At 44.8% G+C, this 27,200-nt stretch overlaps 1 protein-coding gene across 1 annotated transcript in view; it reads left to right on the top strand.

Annotated features, from left to right (window-relative positions):
• The window catches only part of LOC121278118 (dynein heavy chain 8, axonemal-like), a 2,067,071-nt gene extending 2,056,571 nt beyond the window's left edge, over positions 1 to 10,500 (top strand). The window contains 1 exon segment of the mRNA XM_041188205.1: positions 10,213 to 10,500. Coding sequence (XP_041044139.1) covers positions 10,213 to 10,500 — 288 coding nt within the window.
• Positions 10,501 to 27,200: the final 16,700 nt, after the last annotated feature.

The following is a 27,200-nucleotide window of genomic DNA, read 5'->3' on the forward strand; positions in this document are numbered from 1 at the left end:
GATGCCTCACTTCAGCACCTGCTGGATGCCATAAAGGCTTGTCATGATGTCCACTACCCTCACTCTGGCCACAGGAAGGGCAGCAACGTGATGGTTCCAGCTTGGGAGATGGTGGCATCGTTAGTGAGTGTAAACGCAGAAGAGGTCAGCCACCCAGTGCCGAAAGAGGATGAATGACCTCATCCATCCGCTAGAGTAAGTCAGCCACCTCATCACCCTCAACCCACAAACTCACATGCCCATCATACATCCACAGGGATCTCACTCACTCCCAGCTCAATAGTCATCATCACTCATTCTCTCACGCACACCCTCACATCTCCATCTGGCCCCATCCCCTCTGCTCAGTTTGTCATCATTCCATCCATTAACTATCCACAAATGCCAGCCATCTTCACAACTTCCCTGCCATGCATGTTGCTTACACCCTCTCCTTTTGTCTTTTTATAGGAGAAGATCACACACAATAAAAGGGCGAGGTCTCAGACCGGGGATGGTGTGGCAGACAACAAGGGCCCGAGCGACTTTGAAAACAAAGCAATCGCACCTTCCAGAGATGATGTTGACTGTTCCTGTGGCAACAGTGAGGTCAGCAGCAAGCACTCTCGTTAGGATCCTGCACCACATCATCACTCTGTCAATGCTACTCTGAGTCCACTCTTCTGTGTGTTATGCGCCTGCCAAGCACTAATAATCTCCACTTTCTCTCCTAGGCACTTCTGGCACGAGCCCAATGCCCCTAGGCAACCTGGGCCCCAGCTCCAGTGCTCAGAGCACCTTGGATGAGGACCCTGAGGTCAGCACCATTGTAGACCACTCACGGAACTCACCACCCCACCCCCCCCACCCCCCCCCCCCCCCCCCCCCCCCAACCCCCCACCCCCCACCCCCTCACCATCAGCACAACAACTCACACCTGGGTGGGATCTAGATGTGGAGCAAGCTCAGGATCACAATCTGGTGATCAGAGCACACAATCTGTACCACAGCAGGCAGAGGCAGGAACAATCAGAGGACTGCTGAAGGCAAGGAATCTGTTGAGTCCGAGTCAGATGATACTTGGCCTCTGTACTTGGTCCTCACTCAGTTGCTGGAGCCACAAAGACAATCCCGGGAACATCAAGAAGGGATGTCCGCTGCACTCCTCAGATTGTACGGGATGATGGGGGAGTCTGTCCACCTACATTCCGAGGTGATTGCGTCATTATGTCAATGCATCGAGGTCAACACTGGTAGGATGGTGACCACCATGGAAACCTTGATCCAGAGACGTCACTCCTGCACTGCTGCATGGGCTGAACTCCATCGCTGATGCCATAGCTGGCCTCTAACAGTGTCAATGCGATAAGTGTGCGGGGCAGCTCAATCTCACTCCAGCTTCCCCTTCCCCTCAAGGAGTCAGCTGAGGGCCCTCAGGTACCCATAGGGAGGAGGATCAGCAGCTTGACACTCTGGAGCCATCCACCCAGGTAAATCCGGGAATGTCTAGCACATCCAAATCCCCTCTTCCTGTGACCTCAGCAGCTCCAGCTCCACAGGCCGAGGAGGGTGCCACTGCCATACAGCAGGACACCCTAAGCAGGCCAGGGCCCTCCAGGTCTCAGTCCTCTGGAGGATGCCCTCCAAGATAACAGGGCATAGCTGTTATCAGCTGCCTCCACCTCCACTGTGGGTGTCAGAGATGCATCAAAACGTAGCACTAGGGTTAAGAAAAGTTAGAAGTATTAGGAACGCGGCAGTAGCCCAGGTCTTCACAAGATGTATATAATGTGCAGAACTGTAAATAGAATATGGCTCATTCCACATCTTTTGTTTTTATTGAGAGCAATGTTGCAGTCACTCAGGTGACACACCATGGTTTCTTATTGCGGACGTTGGGATCAGGCACATTTGTCACTGTGGTGTTTGGCCATTTTCATCTCATTTCTGACATCAGTGAAGCACCACCCATCATGTTTTCTGTTCTTGCAGAAAACACATCAAATCTTTTCAGGGTCATCTCCTTCCCAGTGTTGTCTGTGTGACATAGAGACAGAGGTGTTCTCCCATGGGGTACGCATACCTGAAATGTGAAGGTGTCATGTGGGAAGACAGAAGTGTTAACACATGGAGAATGGGGGATATGTCCTGGGACTCCATGCACTCTGTTATCTGCCAGGGCTTCCATGCTATGACCCAATACTGTAAGGAACTATGCAACCCTGTCTGACAGCCACACCTGTGACTTCCTGACTACATCTAATAAGCTGTGCAATAAGTGTGAGCACCTTTCCAACTTAGGTGTACAAGACTGTGGCCCTCTCAACCAAACTAGTGCCCTTGTGCTCGAGCCTATGGGCTTGAGCGTCTGCAACCATGGAGGTGTGTGTGTGTATGTGTTGTGTCCACAGGCTATCATTTCAATGTAAAGATGCAGCACTATGCATCCACTCACCTGACCACTGGCCGCAGTCACTAATGCTGCATGAAAATGGTTACATGTGGAGGGCCATGGATGTGCTGAGCACAAGCACGAGCTACCAGTCGTGCCTTCAGACAATGGTGATGGGAGAAATGGGGCATGATGAATATAAAACTGAAGTTTCAGCGTGCTCCATATTGGAAACTACACGTCACCCTGAGGGCTTCATGGTGTCAGAGATCCTTCAAGTCACCAGGGCCAGTGTTGACCATGAAGGCACAATGTATGTGTGAAAGAGGAGGCATGTTAATGGCTGGAATACCACTGACTGAATGTCGTCACCCTCAGGTGGTCCACATCTATAGTAAGCTGACAGGACATGAATGTCACCCTCCCTGAATGAGAGGCTGGATGTCAATGGGATTGAGAAGAAGGTGACAGGGAGGAGTGACTCATGGACATGGATTGAGACCTGCTGAACCTCCTCAGCTGCCTTGGCCCCAGTCTCACCCATCAGTTGCACCATTGACATAACTCAATGCGTCATTGTGTTGCTGGACATGAATCGCCTTGAGCAGTGCTGTCTGATTGAAGGCTGCCACCTACGAGGCCGCTCATGATAGTGTATCAGCTCTTGCATCATGTAGTCTGCCATCGTGGATGAAATGCTGCAAGGATGCTTGATGATTCAGCACCTTCGGACCTTTGCTGGCAAGAAGCCCTCCTCTAAACAGTGCCTCATCTTAGCAACGGAGCATCATCCCAAGTCTTCATCAATGTTTAGAGGATAATGCCAAGGGGAGCCTCTTGGGGAACTACAGACTCTTATTTTGAAGTGCAGAGTTGAACCGATAGGAATTGCAATTCATGTTGGCCCCTCATGCAGGTCACTTTTCCAACTGGGTGCTCACTCCATCTCGCCATCCTCCTGGAATCTTGCAGCTATGAGGCCCTCCTGTGCACTCCTCCCTCATCTGGCCTGTGCTATGACCTCTTCATTTGCAGTGTCGGCTTCCTCAAGCTCATTGCTGTCATCCCCTTGGAGGTCCTCTTCATCAGAAGGAGACATGCAGCTGCTCTATCTCGTCATCAAGCAAGTCGACCCTCTTTGCAGTGCCAGGTTGTGTAGCACACAGCAAGTTACAATGATCCGTGACACACTTTGGAAAGTGTCCTAGAGTGCTTCACCAGATCTGCCCAGGCATTAGAACCTCATCTTCAGCATCCCTATGGTGCACTCCACCAACATCTGGGCAGGAGCCTCATTATGCCTTCTCTCTGCAGGAGGCTGAGGCCGCTGCACAGAGGTCATCAACCACATCCTTTGTGAGTACTCTGTCCCTGAGGAGGCAGCCCAGGATCTTGTATGGTCACTCTGGGATCAAGATATATGAGTCGTGGATGCTTCCTGGATATCCGGCACAAACCTGCAGGATTTGCTTGTTACGGTTGCACACCAACTGCCCATCCCTAATTGCCTTTACTCAGGGCATTTTAGAGTCACCCACATTCCTGTGGGCCAGACCAGGTAAGGACAGCAGATTTCCTTCCCTAAAGGGCATTAGTGAACCAGACAAGCTAAAATGGTTTCATGGTCATCATTAGACTTTTAATTCCAGATTTTTATTGAATTCAAATTCCCCCATCCACTGTGGCAGGATTCGAGCCCGAGTCCCCAGAGCATTACCCTGGGTCTCTGGATTACCAGCCCAGTGACAACACCACCATGCCACAGCCTCCCCTGAGTAGTCAATGGCACCCTGCACCTGGAGAAACTCGGAAATCTCAGCGAAGTCCAGTGCTCTGGTGTCCTGGCTTGTTTAATCTCTGTCGAAGTTGAGTAATTGTGGGCCTTGGCAAAAAGGGCTTCTGTGATCTCATGTATGTAATCGTGTGTGGATGCCTGAGAGATCCCGCAGAAGTCACCAGTCCAGATCTGGAAGGAGCCAGTGACGTAGAAGTTGAGTGTGGCTATTATTTTCATAGCCATTGGCAACAAATGTCCTCTGACTCCATGTGGCGATAATTCATGCATGATGTGGCAAGTGTGAGTTACCAGATGCTTGGGCATGCAGAGGCATCAGTGACACTAGTTCTCAGTCTTCTGCAGATAATACAGGTGACGTTGGTACATCCTAGGTGTAGTGAGGCATCTAAGCATGACGTTTCTGTTTCCCTGAACCTCAGCGTAATGAGTAGTCACTGTGGGCCTTGGTCAGGGTTTTGCTCCTGGCGAGCCAGCCTCCTCCTTCACAATCATCTCCTCTTCTTTCTGTCTACAATTATGCAGGCAGCAATGAATGAAAGCTCCATCCTCTTGGTGACCTCCTCTTTGCAGTGTCAATGAGAAACACAAAGGAGTCAGAACTCAACTGCAATACTACTCTTTGTGTCAATGACTTGTGAGCAACTGTACATTAAAGGTCCTGGTTCCTGCATCAGCAAATACTCACCACATAAACAATCTACAATGCGGGGTGCGTACTTTTGTAACCCCCCTCCCGCAAATCATGAGCTTCTGAGATGAGGCTGCTTTCAGCCCAGGCACTGGCATCCTCATACACAGCACTGTAAGGCTGCAGTGTCTGGAATATACAGGAATATCTATTCCTACACAGGCTATGCAAAATGTCAAGGGTGGCCTGAGGCTTATCTTCTTGGAACTGTCCAGCGCCAGTAATGCAACACACTTCAAAGGCTTATCTGGGTGTTCAATTGCACTTAACTTCATCATCGCTGTGGGGAAATGCCAAGCTGCAAGCAAGAGGTAAATGCAGGAGATCAATTAGTGCCAGTTTGTGTGATTAGTGCTGCATGAATGCACATCGTACCTTCAGTTTGGTGATTTCTTGCAATGCCGCCAAGAGTCCATTAACATCTCTGATCAGTGCCTGTCTTCTATTGTGGGAAGGCCGCCACTGCAGTCAGCTGTCAGCTGAGGACCCTGCAGAGCCCTCAGCAACAGGGTTTGATCTCTGGATATTTCTCATCTGCGCCATCACGGATGATAGCAAAATAGTGATGGTGGTGAGCTCTCACTGCCAGACCAGCTTGGACCCTCCCTGTGCGAGAATGGAAACCACCAACACTGCTTGTCACTGAGGAAGTGAATGTTAAGGTTACCAAGGCTACCCTCCCTCATAGACCTCCAACTCCTCCCCCTGTATCCCTCAATTCCAGTATCTCATTGTCCTTGTGGTGCACATCTGTTAGTTAGCCCATGGACATTCTGATGTGGAGGTACCTATACCCCATGTCCACTTCAGCCCTCAGCATCATGAGGCCACTTGCACTGTTAAATATGTATCCTTCCCCACCAGACTCCCTGGCATTCCACCCCCATCCTTTTGCCCATGCAGCCCTCGCCCTGCAGCCTCTGAACTTGCCCAAGGTCTCTTCCCCCCTTCGCCAAGCCAACCCTCACCCTGCAGCCACTGAGACAACGCCCCTGTCTTACCGCTGGTCTGGTGGGATCGGACTTTTAAGATAGCCCACCTGAAACTGATGTGGCGCTGCCACTCAGTGGTGTGAATGCTGCCCAATACAAGGTAGGCAAACAGTCCTTGAATGGAGGTGCATAGTGCAGGTCGCCGGGTGCATGTCGCTCATGTACCGTTGTGAAACACATTGGCGTGTGTGGTCTCCTGATCCAGCATGGGGGATGATTCTAGTGAGCAGTAATTAGATGCAAACGAATGGGAATATCGATCTTGATGTTCAGAAGTGGGAAACGCGATCCACCAACAGCAGGAGGAGCGTACAATTGCAAACTGTTTTTCCGATAAAGAGATTTTCCACTCCTGACCACCGTGACACCCATTGCAAATGGGAGTGGAAAATCCTGGCCATCAGAAATATGCAAGGAGTGGGAGGTTAGGTGTCATTCCGTCAAATGGCATGGACGCAGCAAGCCCTGAGGACAAACCCTGTCATAAATGTATTACACAGCATCTCATCGCTCTTCCACAAGTCCAGCAAACGTTTCTTTTGCTGGACTTGTGTAAGAGCGATGAGCTGCTGCGTGATATGTTTGACAGAGTTCATCCTCACGGTTCACTGCATTCATGTATGTATGGGCAGCCCAAGACACACTATCCCTTTATGCCCGATCTTACCTATGACCCATTCTGCAAAGCATGAATTGGTCAAATGTTTAGGCAAATTGTTACAACCAGTTTTGACCAAGTTTTCCATATATACAGTGAAGGACTCCTTCACATTTGCAAAGGCCATATAGCGCTTGCATATCGATAGCAATGCTGTGTCCCTGTGCTCATTTGACATTGCTAGCCTGTTCACCAATGTTCCACTTAATCAAACCATAGATATTTGCACTGCAGTACTATATCATGGTGATCTAGACACCCCACCATTGCGTGAATCAGTATTCATTGAGCTTATGAACTCGATAACTTGCACAGTTGAGTTCAGTTTTAATGACACCATGTATGCCCAAATAGATGGTGTTGCCTTGGGATCCCCTCTAGGCCCAGCTCTCACAAACATCTTTGTTGGGTTCCATGAGAAAAGTGTCTTTGATGGACTGACACCTAACCTCCCACCCCTCGCGTATTTCCGATATGTGGATGATATGTTTGCTACATTTAAATCCGCAGCTGCATGTAACAGCTTACTTACATGTCTTAATGGGCACTTTTGAAATGGGGCAGTCAAATGAACTCCCCTTCTTGACATAGTAGTTGAGAAATCTGCTAGGAGGTTCTCCATCACGGTCTACCGCAAGCCTACCTTCACTGGTCAGTAAAGGCCTTAGGACTCTTACAGCTCCACATGCTATAAGATTGGTCTTATCGGCAGCCTTGTAAATAGGGCCCAAGCCATTTTCTCACCTTGCAAGCTTTATACTGAAATAGGGAGCATCAAAGACATCTTGCAGGATAATAGCTACCCTGATCAGATCATTTTGTGCTGTATATCTCGCAACCTCATGAACGGGCCTAAGGCCATCACTTTCGGCTTTGAAAAGTGCCCAGTCTACCTCAGATTACCCTGGAAGGGCAAGGTATCTCAAACATTTGAGCAACAGGTGAAGCTAGCTGTTTCACACTGCTACTATGCAGTAGCAACACGAGTGGTATTCACCACTAACAGGATGCTGCCATCAAGCCAAAAAGACATTCTGCCTATCACACAAATGAGTAACGTGGTATATGAATTTCAGTGCTAGTGTGATGCTAGATACGTAGTCCATACATCCCAAAGACTGGCAGATCGTATCAAACAGCATTCCCTTCCTGCTGTTCAAAAACAGGCAGCGTACAGACTGTGCCCAACTAGCCTGTGCTCAAAACTCAAAACACAGTGTCCAACATTAGATGTGATTCCACGATTGGACAACATTTGCTAAATAATCCTCAGTGTGCTAAAAATTACACTGACAAGCAAATTAAGATTGTCAGTTAGGCTCGCAGTGTGGAGCATTAACATGTACTGGAAGCTACACATATTAATACACAGGTTCCTGTTCTTTTTCGACAGAAAGAACATGTACACACAATGTCAACACAAAAACAAAAATACCTTCTAGGGTCATTCGGACTCAAAACGTTAACTGTGTTCCTCTCCGCAGATGCTGCCAGACCTGCTGAGTTTTTCCAGGTATTTTTGTTTTTGTTTTGGATTTCCAGCATCCGCAGTTTTTTGCCTTTATCTTAATGTACACAGAATATGTCTGTTTCAGCTAAACAAAATAAGTGATAGCCATTTGCTGGCTCATTCCCCAGGGCAATACCTTTACCAATCAGAGTCAAGCTGCCTGGTTTAAATTTCAAACAATGCTTGGTAGCGAACTGACAGTTACCATCAAACGGTGCATTCTCCATGGCAGCATCTCTACCAATCAGAGTTCACTTGCCAACCAGCAGCACTCTCTTCTCATACAGTATAAATATGTTGTTTCCCCTGTCATTGGTATTTTCTTGCAAATTGTCCTGATAAGTGCAAGACGGAAAGCTTCAACAAAAAATATCTTTCTTCAGCAATACTCAAGTTCTGTTCTACCAAACGGTCATTTAGGTTTGAAATGAGGAGAAATTTCTTGACTCAAAGAGTTGTGAATCTTTGGAATTCTCTACCCCAGAGAGCTGTGGATGCTCAGTTGTTGAGTATATTCAAGACAGAGGTCAATCGACTTCTGGATGCTCAGGGAGTTAACGCATATCAGCAAGTGTGGAAAGTGGAGTTGAGGTGGAAGGTTAAGCTGATTATAGAAATGGTGTAAAGGGCTGGAGGTACTAAATGGCCTCCCCTGCTCCAAATTTGTTATGTTCTTATAATGGAGAGAAGATCATCGATGAAGCAACTGAAGATGATTGGGTTTAGGACATTGCTCTGTTAGAAATCCGGCAGTGATGCCCTGGCACTGCAATGATTGGCCTCCACCAGCCACAACCATCCTCCTTTGGGTTAGGCATTAGCGTAGAGCTTTTCCCCGATTTTCATTGACTTTAACACTGCATTTCCAGGCCAAGTCAGGCAAACCTTTAGAGGGGACACTTTTTGAGGTCATAATTCAGGACAAAATAATTTGCATTTGAAAATGTATGTGCTAATAAACAAAAGTCAGCTTGGATTTGTTAAAGGTAAATTGTCTTTGACTAACTTGGTCAAGTCCTTCAATAAAGGAACAATGTTGGGTATATAGAGTTTCAAATGGCATTTGACAAATTACCACATAATACACTTGTTAACCAAATTAAAGCCCAGGGATTTAAAGGGACAATGGGAGAATGGATATAAAATTGGCTAAGGAAAAAAAACAAAGATTAGTGTGAATGGTTGTTTTTCAGGCTGGATGGGAATGTGCAATAATATGCCCCAAGGGTCATATTAGGACCATTACTACTTTTGATACGTATTAATAAACTGCACTTGGGTATAATTTCAAGTTTACAGATGCCACAAAGTTCAGAAATGTAAACAATAAGACTAGTAGCAGGCTTGAGGAGGACATAGAGTGACTGGTGAAATGTGCAAACACAAAGCAGGTGAAATTTAATACAGAGATGTGCGAATTGAACATTTTTGTTGAAAGAATGGGGGAGGTAATTTAAATTAAATGGTACAATTTTGAAGGGATTATAGGAATCAAGAGATCTGGGGCTGTAGGTCCACAAGCCTTTGAATATGGCAGGAAAGTTGAGGAGGCTGTTAAAACTTCTATGGGATCCTTGGCTTTAGAGACATAGAGCATAGATAAACCTTTCTAAAACACCTGTTATGCCTCAGCTAGAGTATTGTGTTCAAATCTGGATGCTGCACTTAGGGCTGATGTCAAGGTTTTAGAGACGGTGCGGGAGAGATAATAGAATGGTACAAGGGATGAGAGACTTCAGTTGCATGAAGTGACTGGAGAAGCTGGTACTGTTTTCCTTAGAACAGAGAAAGTTAAACAGAGGTTTGATGGAGGCATTCAATATCATGAATGGTTTTGATAGAGTAAATAGGGAGAAACTATTTCCCATGGTAGAGGGTTCAGTAACCAAAGGACACAGAGTTAAGGTGATCGGCAAAAGCAAGGTAAGGAAGCTTTTTTTAAAACACAGTGAGTTTTTGTGAATGGGAAGGCATTGTGTGAAAGATATGCGCAGGCAGTTTCGGTAGAGATTTGGATAACACTTGAAGGGAAAATATCTTTCAAGGCAATGGGCATGGACCTAATTGGGTAGCTCTAAAAAGAAGCAGTGGAGACACAATCAGCCGAATATCCTCTTCTGTGCTGTAAAATTCCATGGATCTATCTTTCATTCAATGTCCTGTTGACATTCAACCTCTGCATGCTTGCTTTGCAGGAGGGAGTGTACATTTATGGCCTTTACCTGGATGGAGCAGGTTGGGACAGGAGAAATACCCGACTGACTGAATCAACTGCAAAGGTTCTCTTTACAATGCTACCTGTCATCTATATATTTGCCATCAATTCCACTGTGCCCAAGGATCCTAAATTATACATCTGTCCAGTCTATAAGAAACCACAACGCACTGATCTGATGTTCATTACCACCCTCTGCCTGAAAACAGTCCAGCCACCTGACCATTGGATCCTGAGAGGGGCAGCTCTGCTCTGTGATATCAAGTAAATCAATAGACGCTTGAGTTGGGGGAGAATGTGTTTTAGCTCTTGAAATAAATAAACAAACGTAACTGACTTTGGATTTGAAGACATTAGCAACTTGCATTTATATAAAGTGCGTTATAAATATAATGAAATGTAGTGAAACAATATTAAAATGACATTAATGTTAAATATTACATTTATATATTTATATTGTGCTTTAAATGCAAATACAAATACAATTTGTTCTTTCACTATTTAATAAATTAATTGAATTTCTTGAGCAGGCTTTATAAAGTACCTTATTCAACATTTCACAACTCTTTATTTCAGGCGAACAATAAAAATGGGGCGGTTTGCAGGAAAAAAACATTTTAAAACTGTCTTGCCAACTTGTCTCTGTAGGCCCGCCAATCCAGCGCTCCCACTGAAATTAGGGGGAATTCAGCTAAGAGTCAAATGATGGAAGCACTTCTTACGCCATTTTCATTTCAACACCCCACTGTTCCCAGTAATATTTAAAGGGAAGCACCCTCCCAACGCCTTTAGCCCTTTAGTTTATTTTTACTTTGCTATTTTTTCATTTGAATTTTTCTACTCATTGATGGAACTCCAGGTTTTACTGCACCCTGTATAATTTCTTTAATTCCTGCTATTTGCACATTGTACTATTTGCTCATTTTTATTTCTAGTTTCTTTGGGTTAATTTACTATCAAGAGCTATTATCAATCTTTGTCTCTTCTTTTCATTTTATATTAGTCCTAATTTGTGTTACAGTCACCACCTCCTACCTATTTATACTTTGTATTTTTTAAATTGTTCATGGGATGTGGGCATCGCTGACTAGCCAGCATTTATTACCCATCTCTAATTGCCCTTATTCAGAGGGCATTTAAGTGTCAGCGAGTCACATATAGGCCAGACCAGGGAAGGATTTCCTTTCCTAAAGGGCATTAGTGAGCCAGATGGGCTTTTACAACAATCAACAATGGTGTCATGGTCATCATTAGACTTTTAATTTCAGGTTTTTATTGAATTCAAATTCCACCATCTGCCACAGCATTACCCTGGGCCTCTGGAATACTAGTCAGTGATAATATCACTATGCCACTGCCTCCCCGATATATTTATGTACAATCCAACCCTGTCTGTCTTGGAAATCTTATTCATCATAATCCCTCCTCCTTTCAATTTACCTTTTATCCTATATTCCTTCCAATTTCTCTTTTCCTTCATCTTGTTTATTTTTCCATTCTCTCCACTACATTAATTTAAATCCTTTCCTATATCATTAGTCCATTCTGTCCCTGATCCAGAACTGACCCCATTGCCCCACAGTCTGAAATTCCTCCTATCCTATCTCTCTAGCCATGCAATTAACTCCTTACCTGACAATTCCCAAGTGGACTGCCATGTAAACCAGGAACAACCCTAAGATTCTTACCTTCCAGAATCTATCTTCCTGTTGCTGGGGCCTCAATTCTATTTTGATGTCAGCTCTTCCAATGTGAACCATGAGAAACCATCAGCCTGAAATGAGTGTCTTAAACTGAAATAAAGGCAATCAAAAAGCTATGAAAACAGAGTGGACTGAAAAAAAAAACTTAAAATGTTATCAGTACTAAGTAATGGCAGTCATTTGAGGAGATATTTCATAATTCTCAACAAAGTTACTGATTTATTGGATCCTCCTATGGCTTCAACGGATGAATGTTTAACAAAAAAAGCAGTTTACAGACTAAGTTGATGTCGTCGCATGTGTGACATTAGGTGAAGTCTCGATTTGCATAATATTATATGGAAGTCAATGTTGGAGGGATGGATGGAGGCATTGACTTTGTGCTGTGCTCACTTGTCCTGAAGGCACTTGACACTGTTCTCCTCAAATGTTGAAGTTGTTTGATGACAGAGACTTCTCCATTTGGGTCTGTCCAAGGTTGGTTTTTCCCATGTATTGGGATCCAATTTGCAAACTTTGAAGTTGGCTTTCAGATTATCTTTATAAGTAAGTTTGGGATGTTCTGTGGTGTGGGTTCCTGTGCTCAGTTGGCTGTACAGTTCTGCCTTCGTTATGTGGGAATCCTCCATGTGAACCACATAACTGACCCAGTGAAACTGAGCTCTGATGAGCATGCTCTCAACAGCAGGTATGCAGCACTTTGGAAGAGCTTCTGTGTCCTGCCACCTGATGTTGCAAATAGATCTTAGGCAGTGAAGATGGAATGCTTCTAGTTTTATGTGATCCTGCTAGGTTGTCCAAGTAAATTATATAAATATATCAAAGATATATATTATTGAGAAAGAAAAACTCAATGAGAAGGATATGCCATACATGGCTAACTAAGGAGGTTAGGGATGGTGTCAAATTGAAAAAAAAGGTGTACAATTCTGCAAAGGTTACTGGTAGACCAGAACACAGAACATTTTCAAAACCAGCAAAGAATGACTAAATACTATTAAAAAGGGAGAACTCAGAATATGAGCGTAAATTTGCAAGAAAAATGAAAAGAGACAGTAAGAGCTCTCCAAGTATGCAAAAAAAAGTAGCTAAAGTAAACACTGGTCCCTTAGAGGATGAGACTGTGCAATTAATAATGGGAAACTCGGAAATGGCAGTGACTTTGAACAAGTATTTTGTATCTGTCTTCAGGGTATTTTTTTTATTCATTCACGGGATGTGGGCTTCATTGGCTGGGCCAGCATTTATTGCCCATCCCTAATTGCCCTTGAGAAGGTAGTGGTGAGCTGCCTTCTTGAGCCACTGCAGTCCATGTGGTGTGGGTGCACCAACAGTGCTGTTAGGGAAGGAGTTCCAGGATTTTGACCCAGCGACAGTGAAGGAACGGCAATATATTTCCAACTCAAGATGATGTGTGGCTCAGAGGGGAACTTCCAGGTGGTGGTGTTCCCATCTGTCTGCTGCCCCTGTCCTTCTAGATGGTAGTGGTTATGGGTTCGGAAGGTGCTGTCTAAGGAGGCTTGGTGAATTCCTGCAGTGCATTTTGTAGTTAGTACACACTGCTGCTACTGAGCGTCAGTGGTGGAGGGAGTGAATGTTTTTGGATGTGGTGCCAATCAAATGGGCTGCTTTGTCTTAGAAGGTGTCAAGCCTCTTGAGCGTTGTGGGAGCTGCACTCATCCAGACAAGTGCAGAGTATTCCATCACACTCCTGACTTGTAGATGGTGGACAGGCTTTGGGGAATCAGGAGGTGAGTTACTTGCTGCATGATTCCTAGCCTCTGACCTGCTCTTGTAGCCACAGTATTTATATGGCTAGTCCAGTTCAGTTTCTGATCAATGGTAACCCCCAGGATGTTGATAGTGGGGAATTCAGTGACGGTAATACCTTTGAAACTCAAGGGAAGATGGTTGGATATGGTCATTGCCTGGCACTTGTGTGGTGCGAATGTTACTTGCCACTTGTCAGCCCAAGCTTGGATATTGTTCAGGTCTTGCTGCATTTGGACATAGACTGCTTGAAGACCTGGTCAATATCCAGGCTTGGGTAGTAGGCACTAAAAGTATCCTAAGAATAGTTAAAAAATCCATGGGTTAAAAGAGAGAGGAACTTAACAATCACTATCACTAGAGAAAATAATATTTGGAAAATTAATGGGACTAAAAGTTGACAGGTTCACTGGATTTGATGGCCTGCATCCTGGGACCTTAAAGTAATTAGCTGCAAAGAAATTGGATGCATCAGTTGCAATCTTCCAAAACTCCCTCGATTCTAGAAAGGTCCCAAAGGATTGGAAAACCACGAACGTAACACACTATTCAAGAAAGAGAGACAAAAAGGAGGAACCTATAGGCCAGTTAGTCTAACATCTGTCATTGGAAAAATGATGAAATCCATTATTAAGGACGGGCCATAAGGACATTTAGAAAATCAGAATGCAATCAGGCAGAGTCAACAAGTTTTTATGAAAGCAAAATCGTGTTTGACTAATTTATTAGAGTTATCTGAGGATGTGACAATCAGGGTAGATAAAGAGGAGCTAGTAGTTGTAGTGTATTTAGATTTCCAAAACACAATTGATACAGTGCCACACAAATGTTACTAAACAAGATAAGAGCTCATAGTGTTGGGGGTAATATATTAGCATGGATAGACAATTGGCTAACTAACAGGAAATAGAAAATCAAGAGAAATTGATTATTTTCAGATTGGCAAATTATAACTAGTGGATCAGTGCTGGGGCCTCAGCTATTTACAAGCTACATTAATAATTGAGGGATCTTGTAATGCAGTGGTAGTGTCCCTACCTCTGGGTTCACGTCCCACTCCAGGACTTGATGACCACAGAAAGTACATTTATTTTGTTTTATTCATTCACAGCTGGGCCAGCACTTATTCCCCATCCTTAGTTGCCCTCGGGAAGGTGGTGGTGAGCTGCCTTCTTGAACCACTGCAATCCATGTGGTGGGCACACCCACAGTGCTGTTAAGAAGGGAGCTCCAGGTTGATTGTCAGCCTGTAAATCCTTTCAATATGCCAGATGGCAGGCAGTAAGAGCGGGAGAGTTTCCTGCTCAGCCTTACTGCAGAAGGTATCAGCAAATCACTGCAGTATTTTGCCAAGCATAATCATGAATCAATCCAGTGAAACCATGGAACCTGAAGGAGGAGGACAGGACCAAGGGCTGGACTTCACAGGGCAAGGGGTGGGGGAGCATATTGTCCACTCCTCCATTGCAGGAGTTGGCTGGTAGCTGATGCTGCTGGAGAGCTAAACAATTTGAGAGTGGAACTTCCAGCCAATCTGATTGTCTGGCAACTCTAGCAGTCTCAGCAGTATCAGAACTGAGCAACAAGCACTGCTGGGACTGCCCACGCAGAACTTCATTGGATCCTGGATCCAGGTAAATCCCAGGCTTTTAGGGTGGGGAGGGTTCAGGCAGCCTAGGGAGGGGTAGGGGCAAGGAGATTGGGGTGGATTTTGAAGGCCAGGCAGGGAGGAACAAAATGCGTGCAGGTGTAACATCTTAATTGGGGGATGCTCCCTGTGAGCACAGGCCACCTCTCCACCCCCGGATAACATCTCCTTCTTTCTTACCTTTCAAACACATGTATAAAAAACATATGAATTAGGATCAGGAGAAGGCCACTTGGCCCCTCGAGCCTGCTCCACCATTCAATAAAGTCATGGCTGATTGGGCTGTAAGCTCAACCCCACATTCCCGCCTTCCCCCGCTTTGCTTATCAAGAATCTATCCCCGTCTGCCTTAAAAATATTCAAAGACTCTGCTCCCATTGCCTTTTGAGGAAGAGAGTTCCAAAGACTCACAAGTCTGAGTGAAAAAATTCTCATCCCTACCATAAATGGACGACCCTTTGTTTTAAGCAGTGACCCCTAGTTCTAGATTCTCCCACAAGAGGAAACATCCTCTCCACATCTACCCTGTCAAGACCCCTTGGGATCTTATATGTTTCAATCAAGTCACCTCTTACTCTTCTAAACTCCAACGGATAAAAGCCTAACATGTCCAACCTTTCCTCATAAGACAACTCATCCATTCCTGCCATTAGTCTAGCAGGTCTTCTCTGAACTGCTTCTAACGCATTTACATCCTTCCTTAAATAAGGTGACCAATACTGTACACAGTACTCTAGATGGAGCTCCCAACAGTGCCCTGTATAACTGAAGCATAATCTCCCTATTTTTGTTTTCAATTTCCCTCACAATAAATGGTAACATTCTATTAGCTTTCCTAATTACTTGCTGTACCTGCATACTAGCCTTTTGTGATTCATGCACTAGGACATTCAGGCCCCTCTGAATCCCAGAGCTCTGCAATCTCTCACCATTTAGGTAATAAGATTCTTTTTTATTCTTCCTGCCAAAATGGACAATTTCACATTTGCCCACATAATACTTGATTTGCCAGATCTTTGCTCACCCACTTATGTACCTTGCAGCCTCCTTATGTCCTCTTCGCAATTTACTTTCCTACCTATCTTTGTGTCATCAGCAAATTTAGCTAGCATACTTTCGGTCCCTTCATCAAAGTGATTTATATAAATAGTAAAAAGTTGAGGCCCCAGCACTGATCCCACTGACACACCACAAGTTACATCTTGCCAACCTGAAAAAGACCAATTAATGCCCACTCTCTGCTTCCTGTTAGCCAGCCAATCTTCTATCCATGTCATTATGTTATCCTCTACACCATGAGCTTTTATTTTCTGCAATAATGATGTGACACTTTATCAAATACCTTCTGGAAATCTACCACCGGTTCCCCTTTATCCACAGCACATGTGATTCCTTCAAAGAACTCCAATAAATTGGTCAAACATGATTTCCCTTTCACAAAACTATGTTGACTCTGCCCGATTACCTTGAATTTTTATACGTGCCCTGCTATAACATCTTTAATAATAGCTTCTAACATTTTCCATATGACAGATGTTAGGCTAACTGGCCTGTAGTTTCCTGCTTTCTGTCTCCCTCACATTTTGAATAAAGGGGTTACATTTTCTATCTTTCAATCTAATGGAACCTTTCTTCAATCTAGGGAATTTTGGAAAATTAAAACCAATGCAGCAACTATCTCACTAGTCACTTCTTTCAAGACCTTAAGGTAAAGTCCATTAGGACCCGGGGATTTGTCAGCCCGCAACCCCAACAATTTGCTCACTATCACTTCCCAGGTGATTGCAATTTTCCCCGAGTTCCTCCCTCCCTTCAATTTCCTGATTTACAGCTATTTTTGGGATGTTATTTGTGTCCTCTATAATGAAGACCAAAGCAAAATCCCTGTCTAATTTATCTGCCATCTCCATACTTTCCATTATCAATTCCCCAGGTGCACTTTCTATAGGACCAACGCTCACTTTGTTAACTCTTCTTACTTAAACATCCATAGAAACTCTTACTATGTCTTTGTCACTAGCTAGCTTTCTCTCGTACTCTGATTTTTCCCTCCAGCTTAATCTTTTTGTCATTCTTTGTGTTCTTTATATTCCTTCCAGCCTTCTGACCTGCCACCCATCTTTGCACAATTATATGCTTTTTCTTTACGCTTAATATTATCTTTAACATTTTTAGTTAACCACGGATGGTGGGCCCTCCCCTTGGAATTTTTCTTTCTCATTGGAATGTAAATATTCTGTGTATTTTGAAATATCCCTTTAAATGTCTGCCACTGAACCTCTATTGACCTATCCCTTAACCTTATTCGTCAGTTCACTTTAGCTAGCTCTGCTTTCATACCCTCATAATTGCCCTTATTTAGTTTAAAATACTAGTTGGATGCACTCGTCTCTCCCTCAAAACAAATATAAAATTCAATCATGTTATGATCGTTACCTAGGGGTGCCTTCATTAGGACGTTATCAAATAATTCTATCTCTTTGATCAATAGCAGGCCTAGTATAGCCTGCTCGGCTCCAGAACGTGCTGTTCTAAGAAACTCTCTCAAAAACATTCTATGAACTCCTCATCTATGCTACCTTTGCCCATCTGATTTTTCCGGTCTATATTTAGATTAAAATCCTCCAGGATTATTGCTGTGCCTTTCCGAAAAGCTCTCGTTATTTCTTCCTTTATACGCTGTCCTACCGTGCAGTTACTATTAGGGGCCTGTATACCACTCCCACAAGTAACTTCCTGCCTTTATCATTCCTCATCTCAACCCAAGCTGCTTCTACATCCTGGTTTCCTGAGCGTGGGTCATCCCTCTCAAATGTACTAATACCATTATTAATTGACAGAACCACCTTTCTGCCTTTTCCTAACTTCCTGTCCTTCCTAAATGTCTCACACCCTTTAATATTCAAGTCCCAATCAATGTCATCCTGTGGCCATGTGTCTGTAATGGATATCAGATCGTATTTATTTATTTGCGCTATCAGTTCATCTGTTTTATTTTGAATACTACTTGCGTTTATATACAGAGCCTTTAGTTTTATCCTTTTATTATTTTTGTAGCATCTAGCCTTATCTGCTGTTTTACTCTTAGATTTGTACCCTCTGTCCATTCCTGTCACAGTCTGTTTATTATTTCCCATATTAATACCTTCTTCCCTTGCCTTTTCTCTGCTCTTTGGCTTACTACATCTTCCCAAATCTGATCTCTTGCCCCCACCATTAAATTTAAAATCCTCTCTACTTCCCTAGTTGTAAGGCTCTCGAAGACACCAGTCCCAGCACGATTCAGGTGTAAACCATCCAAACAATACAGCCCCTGCTTTCCCCAGTACTGGTGCCAGTGCCCCACAAATCGAAACCCACTTCTCCTACACCAGTCCTTGAGACACACATTCATTTCTCTAATCTTATTTGTCCTCTGCCAATTTGCACATATCTCAGATAATAATTCAGAAATTATTACCTTTGAGGCTCTGCTTCTTACTTTGGTGCCTAGCTCCTCATTCTGACTTTGCAGAAACTCCTTCCTCATCCTGCCTATGTCATTGGTATCTACATGGACCACGACAACTGGATCCTCCTCTTCCCACTGTAAATGCCTCTCTAGCCCTGGAGCAAATGTCCTGAACCCAGGCACTGGGCAGCAACACAGCCGTCTGGAGTCTCGCTCTTTGCTAGAGAGAACAGTGTCGATCCCCCTGACTATACTGTCCCATACTACTACTACATTCCTTTTTGCTCCCCCCATTTGGATGACTTCCTGTACCACGGTGCCATGGTCAGTTTGCTCATCCATCCTGCAGCCCCCCACTCTCATCCAAACAAGCTGAGAGAACCTCAAACCCTATTGGACAATTGGAGAGGCTCAGGCTCCTGCAGTCGCACCCTCTGGGTCCCCTTACCTGCCTCACTCACAGTCACACCCTCCTGTCCTTGGCCACTGACCAAATCACAAGACCCTATCCTAAGTGGTGTGACTGCCTCCTGGAATAAAGCGTCCAGGTAACTTTTCCCCTCCCTGATGTGTCACAGAGTCTGCAGCTCAGCCTCCAGCTCTATGACTCAGAGCTGAAGTCCCTCGAGCCACAAACACTTACTGCAGACGTGTTTGCCCTGGATCACAATGTTATCTAGGAATACCCACATGCTGCAGCCTTGACACATCACCTGTCCTGCCATCCTTATGTGTTTCAATTAATTACTTAATTATTTCGTTCAATTATTTATTTTCTTTTATGTATTTTATTAATCTTACCACAAATTCCTGTACTATTTTAAACCTTCCACCATAAGACGAAGGAGCAGAAGTAGGCCATTCAGCCCATCGAGTCTGCTCCACCATTCAAGGAGATCATGGCTGATCTGATAATCCTCAACTCCACTTTCCTGTCTTTTCCCCATAAGCCTTGATTCCCATACTGATTAAAAATCTGTCTATCTCAACCTTTAAGTTACTTAACGATCCAGTCTCTACAGCCCTCTGCGGTAAAGAATTCCACAGATTCACTACCCTCTGAGAGAAGAAATTCCTTCTCATCTCTGTTTTAAATGGGCGACCCCTTACTCTGAGATTATGCCCTCTGGTCCTAGACCCTCCCACAAGTGGAAACAACCTCTCAGCATCTACCTGGCAAGCCCCTTAAGAATCTTAAACAAAAATAAAAATACCTGGAAAAACTCAGCAGGTCTGGCAGCATCTGCGGAGAGGAACACAGTTAACGTTTCGAGTCCGTATGACTCTTCAACAGAACTAAGGAAAAATAGAAGAGGTGAAATATAAGCTGGTTTAAGGGGGGGGTGGGACAAGTAGAGCTGGATAGAGGGCCAGTGATAAGTGGAGATAACCAAAAGATGTCATAGACAAAAGGACAAAGAGGTGTTGACGGTGGTGATATTATCTAAGGAATGTGCTAATTAAGGGTAGAAAGCAGGACAAGCAAGGTCCAGATCGCTCTAGTGGGGGTGGGGTGGGGGGAAGGGATCTAAGTAGGCTAAAAGGTAGAGATAAAACAATGGATGGAAATACATTTAAAAATAATGGAAATAGGTGGGAAAAGAAAAATCTATATAAATTATTGAAAAAAAAGGGGGGGATCAGAAAGGGGGTGGGGACGGCAGAGAGAGTTCATGATCTAAAATTGTTGAACTCAATATTCAGTCCGGAAGGCTGTAAAGTGCCTGGTCGGAAGATGAGGTGCTGTTCGTTCATTGAGCTTCATTGGAACAATGCAGCAGGTCAAGGACGGACATGTGGGCATGAGAGCAGGGCGGAGTGTTGAAATGGCAAGCGACGGGGACAGACCGAAGGTGTTCTGCAAATTGGTCACCCAGTCTGCGTTTGGTCTCTCCAACGTAGAGGAAACCACATTGGGAGCAATGAATGCAGTAGACCAAATTGAGGGAAGTGCAAGTGAAATGCTGCTTCAATTGAAAGGAGGGTTTGGGCCCTTGGACGGTGAGGAGAGGGGAAGTGAAGGGGCAGGTGTTGCACCTTCTGCGGTTGCATGGGAAGGTGCCGTGGGAGGGAGTTGAGGTGTAGGGGGTGATGGAGGAGTGGACCAGGGTGTCCCAGAGGGAACAATCCCTGCGGAATGCCACCGGGGTGGGGGTGGGGGGTGGGGCGGTGAAGGGAAGATGTGTTTGGTGGTGGCATCATGCTGGAGTTGGTGGAAATGGCGGAAGATGATCCTTTGAATGCGGAGGCTGGTGGGGTGATAAGTGAGGAGAAGGGGGACCCTATCATGTTTCTGGGAGGGAGAGGAAGGTGTGAGGGCGGATGCGCGGGAGATGGGCCGGACACGGCCCATCGTGGGTGGAAAACCTCGGTTAAGGAAGAAGGAGGACATGTCAGAGGAACTGTTTTTGAAGGTAGCATCATCAGAACAGATGCGACGGAGGTGAAGGAACTGAGAGAATGGGATGGAGTCCTTACAGGAAGCGGGCTGTGAGGAGCTGTAGTTGAGGTAGCTGTGGGAGTCGGTAGGCCTGTAATGAATATTGGTGGACAGTCTATCACCAGAAATTGAGACAGAGAAGTTAAGGAAGGGAAAGGAAGTGTCAGAGATGGACCATGCGAAAATGATGGAGGGGTGGAAATTGGAAGCAAAATTAATAAATTTTTCCAGGTCCAGACAAGAGCATGCTTCGGTGCTGCTTCGTGCTCTCATCTGGACCTGGAAAAATTTATTAATTTTGCTTCCACCCCTTCTTTCAATGAAGCAGCATTTCACTTGCACTTCCCTCAACTTAGTCTACTGCATTCATTGCTCCCAATGCAGTTTCCTCTACATTGGAGAGACCAAACGCAGACTGGGTGACTGCTTTGCGGATTACCTTCGGTCTGTCCGCAAGCATGACCCAGACCTCCCTGTTGCTTGCCATTTCAACACACCACCCTGCTCTCATGCCCACATGTCTGTCCTTGGCTTGCTGCATTGTTCCAGTGAAGCTCAAAGCAAACTGGAGGAACAGCACCTCACCTTCCAACTAGGCACTTAACAGTCTTCCGGACTTAATATTGAGTTCAACAATTTTAGATCATGAACTCACTCCTCCATCCCCACCCCCTTTCCGATTCCCCTCCTTTTCCAATAATTTATATAGATTTTTCTTTTCCCACCTTTTTCCATTATTTTTAAATGTATTTCCATCCATTGTTTTATCTCTACCTTTTAGCCTATTTCGATCCCTTCCCCCCACCCCACCCCCACTAGGGCTATCTGTACCTTGCTCGTCCTGCTTTCTACTCTTAATTAGCACATTCCTTAGATAATATCACCACCTTCAACACCTCTTTGTCCTTTTGTCTATGACATCTTTTGGCTTTCTGCACCTATCACTGGCCCTCTATCCAGCTCTACTTGTCCCACCCCCCCCTCAAAGCAGCTTATATATCACCTCTTTTCTATTTTTCCTTAGTTCTGTTGAAGAGTCATATGGACTCGAGATGTTAACTGTGCTCCTCTCCGCAGATGCTTGAGTTTTTCCAGGTATTTTTGTTTTGGATTTCCAGCATCCACGGTTTTTTGGTTTTATCCTTAAGAATCTTATATGATTCAGTAAGGTCACCTCTCATTCTTCCAAACTGCAATGAGTACAGGCCCAACCGACTCAACCTCTCTTCATAAGAAATTCCACCCTTACCCGGAATCAACCTAGTGAACCTTCTCTGGACTGCCTGCAATGCCAGTATATCTTTCCTTAGATATGAGGATCAAAACTCTTCACAGTATTCTAGGTGTGGTCTAACTAATGCCTTGTATATTTTTGGGAAGACTTCCCTATTTTTATACTCCATTCCCTTTGAAATAAAGGCCAACATTCCATTTGCCTTCCCTATTACCTGCTGAATTTGTATGTTAGCTTTTTGTGAATCATGCACAAGGACCCCCAAATCCCTCTGTGCTGCAGCTTTCTGCAGTCTTTCTCCATTTAAATAATATTCAGCTCCTCTATTCTTCCTGCCAAAGTGCATAACCTCACATTTGCCATATTATATTCCATCTGCCACTTTTTTGCCTATTCACTTAACCTGTCTTTTTCCTTTGTAGATTCTGTCATCCTCATCACTTGCCTTCCCACCTATTTTTGTATCATCTGCCAACTTGGCGATAGTACATACACTTCCCTCATCCAAGTCATTGATATGTATTGTAAATAATTGTAACCCCAGCACTGGTCCCAACTCTTTGTCTCTATTAGCTAATCCTCTATCCATGCTAAGATACTACCCCCAACACCACGGGCTCTTAAATTATTAAGTAGCCTTACGTGTGGTACCTTATTGAACGCTTTTTAGAAATCCAAATATATTACATCTACTGTCTCCCCTTTATCTATCCTGCTTGTTACCTCCTCGAGGAATTCTAATAAATTTGTCAGGCCTGATTTCCCCTTCATGAAGCCATGCTGACTCTGCTTGATTAGATTATGTAATTCTAAATGCTCTGCTATTATATCCTTTATTAAAGACTCTAACATTTGCCCAATGACAGGTATTAAGCTAACTGGCCTATAGTTACCTGTCTTTTATCTTCCTTTTTTCCAATCTTCTGGGACTTTTCCAGAATCTAAGGATTCTTGGAAGGTTACTACCAATGCATCTACTATCTCTGTAGCTACTTCCTTTAATGTCCTAGGATGCAACCCATCAGGTCCTGGTGACTTATCAGCCTTTAGCCCCACTAGTTTCCTGGTTACTTTTTCTCTGGTGATAGTTATTGTATTTATTTCCTCCCATTTTGCCCCTTGATTATTTAGTACTGCAATGCTATTAGTGTCTTCTACCGTGAAGACTAAAGCAAAGTATTTATTCAACTCCTCTGCCATTTCCTGGTTCTCCATTATTATTGCCCCCGCCTCATTCTCTGAGGAGCCTATGTTCATTTTGGCCTCTCTCTTCCTTTTTATATAGTTAAAGAGCTCTTATTGTCCATTTTTATATTACTTGCTAGTTTACCCTCAAAGTTTATTTTCTCCCTCTTTTTTTTGGTCATCTTTTGCTGGTTTTTAAAACTTTCCTAATCCTCTGCTTACCACTAATCTTTGCCACATTGTATGTCTTTTCTTTTAATTTGACCCTATCCTTAACTTCCTTGGGTAACCATGGTTGGTTTATCCCCTTCCTTGAATCCTTCTTCCTCACTGGGATATTTGTTGAGTCATGAACTATTTTCTTAAATATCTACCACTGTTCATCAACCTTTTTTTCTGCTAAAATCCTATCCCAGTCTTTCCAGCCAACTCTGCCCTCATTCCTTTGTAATTACCCTTATTTAAGCGGAATAGTATAAACCTTGACCACTTACCAGACACTCACCAAGCAGCTGGCTTCTTGCCCTGTAGTAGAGCAAGAGCCAATTCCTACAGGATGAAAAAGTTAGAAAAAGCAAGGAGCACCTCACTCCCCTCCTCACTGAACTCCCTTAACTCATCAAATTCCCAAGCACACCATTGAGGTCACACTCAGTGCTAGGTCGCACTTAGAAGGTCTGAATTTATTCGTTCTGAAGTAAAGGGACTAGCTGAGCCCAAGTACAGGAAAAAAAGCTCAAGCTAGTTTCCTTAGTCAATTATCCACAGCTGCTGCCAGTGGATAGCTTCTATCTCCCTGCTAATGCCCCTGAATGAGATTTAGAATTTAAACAATATCTGCAGTTGAATGTTAACTGTTAACTACAATAAATATTAGATTTTTAGAAGAAATTTAAGATCCTCTCAACTCACCAAACTCCCAACACTCCGTCACACTCCCACCTGTCTGCGCACACAAAACATATTATGGTGTGGGCAGCGTAATTTTCTGGTTACTTGGTTTGGTAACAAGCTGAACTGACTGGGAATGTGGTGGGCTTATCAACCCTCATATTTAACATGCCTAGCAGTAAAATCCAGCCTCAACTGTATTGTAGGCAAAATTGCTGATGGTACAAAGATAGGGAGGAAAGCAAGTTCTAAGGAGGGCATAATGAGTTAGTATAGGAATATAGATAGGTTAAGTGAGTGGGGAAAACTTTGGCAGATGGAGTATAATGTGGGAAAATGTGAGGTTATCCACTTTGGGTGGGAAGAATAGAAAACCAGAATATTACATAAATAAGGAGAGGCTATAGAATGCTATAGTACAGAGGGACCCGGGTGTCCTTGGACATGAAACACAAAGTTAGTATGCAGGTACAACAAATAATTAGGAAGGCAAATGGAATGTTAGCCTTTATTGCAAGGGGGAATGGAAGTCTTTTTAAAAATGTACAGGACATTGATGAGACCAAACCTGGAGTATCACATGCAGTTTTGGCCTCCTTATTTACATAAATTGCAAGCAGTTCAGTGAAGGATCACTAGGCTGATTCCTGGGATGAAGGCGTTGTTTTATGAGGAAAGGTTGAGCAGGCTGGACCTATGCTTATATAGCTTATATGGGAGTATAGAGGAATGGAGTGATCTGAGAGGTATTGACAAGGTAGATACTGAGAGGTTGTTCCCCTCCACGGGGGAATCTAGAACTAGGGGCATATTTTCAGCATAAGGAGTCTCCCAGTTAAGACAGAGATGAGGAGGAATTTCTTTTTCCAGAGAGTCGTTACTCTTTGTAATTCTCTATCCCAGAGAGCAGTGGATACTGGGTCATTGAATTGGCCAATTTTGATATCTAAGTGAATCAAGGGTTATGGGGAGGGCAGGAAAGTGAGTTCAGGTCATAACCAGATCAGCCACAATGCTGTTAAACAGTGGAGCATGCTTGCTGAGCTGAATGACCCCCTCGCTCCTCCTCCTAATTATTATGACTTATCAATGGTCTCCATCCACTATGAGAAACTTCAATATCCTCTTCATAATATTTCTTATCCTGGTCCCTCAGAGACAAAATATCCTTCAAACACTTGGGGTAGAAATTTCCATTCAGGGGCTAAGTCCTGTGGTGGAGGCAGGGCCTGGGCGGGGGGGGGGCGGGGTGAATGCTTCCCGCTGTAGAGCCCACTGGGGATTTGCGCAGTATCATGTGACCCCAGCTTCATTAGTTACTCAGACATAGGTTTCCCTGGCGGGTTGCATGATGCCCGGACATCAACTTATCCAACACTTGGGGAGGAGAGGACCTGAAGGAGACAGGTAGCTCCATCATCCAAATTTAGAGACACCTCCCTGGGCATCCTGCAGGACAAGGTGGAGGCCAGGAGGGGCATCCTCTATCTGGAGGATGGAAGGAGAAGGCCGAGCAGGAAACTAACCTAGCATGGGGGCGGGGGGGGGCAGTGTCCAGGGCAGTCAGTGCCCAAGGCATCCAGAGGAGGTCTGCCCTGCAGTGGGGAAAGCAGACCAGTGAACCCTCAACTGCCCACACAAACTTCACTGAATGGTACAGAGGGCATGGGCCTCAGTGGCAATGTAGTAAGGCCATGCCTCTGGGCTCCACTACAGTCCATCTACTCTGCAGGTGGAGAGGCCACTGTGGGTCCATGACCCTTCCACACAGAGCTCACAGGCTGTCTGGGGGCATGGGGGGTGGATTTGGTAGGGGAAGGGGTTCAGAGCACCAGCAAGCATGCGATGCCTCTGTGAGTCTTACTGTTATATCTGCATGGGCTCCACCACTCCAGAGGGCACTGTCCAAGGTCCCATGGGGATAACCTGTAGCTCACCAATCACATGGCACACTATCCAGTGGGTTATTTGTAAGACTGGAAGCTTGGTACTGATACCTCAAACCCAATTGCTCTTAACCCCAGAGCGAAAGCGAGCGAGCGAGAGAGAGTGAGCTAAAGAGCGAGAGAATGCCGGCCACACTTCAAACACCTCACTGACTCCCAGGAGCGGCCAGCCAGCTGGCAGTGGTCACAAGGGACAGAGAGGTCGGCGAGCGGCCTCCATCCAGTGAGGACCCATGCTTAATGTAGTCACATAGAAAGCTAAGGGTCATGCGTTCCTCCATGTTAGAGGTCACTCGCCCTCTCTTCTCTCACTTACAGGTGCTAGCTGGAAGAGGGGAAGGCTGGAAGAGCACAAAGTCCTGCCCAGCAATGGGGAAAGCTCGGAGAGGACCACAGATGAAGACAGTGCACCTGCAGAAACATCACAACAGTCATCTGCATAACCCCTAACCCCCCATGTCAGCCCAGGGACACACATCCTGGTGGGTATTAGATCTAGTTTAGAAAGGGTCTCACATTCTGCATGGACACATGTCCTCAGCAGGAGGAGGCAGGGTCAGCCAAGCTCACCAGCACTTGGGGGACTGCTGGGAATGAGGCATCCGTAATGTCCAAATCAGATGAGGCACCTCTGGAATGTTTTGCTCACAAGATGCTGATGAGACAGCAAGAGGCAGTGGAACATCAGGCAAATATGGCA

The sequence above is a fragment of the Carcharodon carcharias genome, chromosome 5 (genome assembly GCF_017639515.1).
Source record: "Carcharodon carcharias isolate sCarCar2 chromosome 5, sCarCar2.pri, whole genome shotgun sequence".
Classification (NCBI taxonomy): domain Eukaryota; kingdom Metazoa; phylum Chordata; class Chondrichthyes; order Lamniformes; family Lamnidae; genus Carcharodon; species Carcharodon carcharias.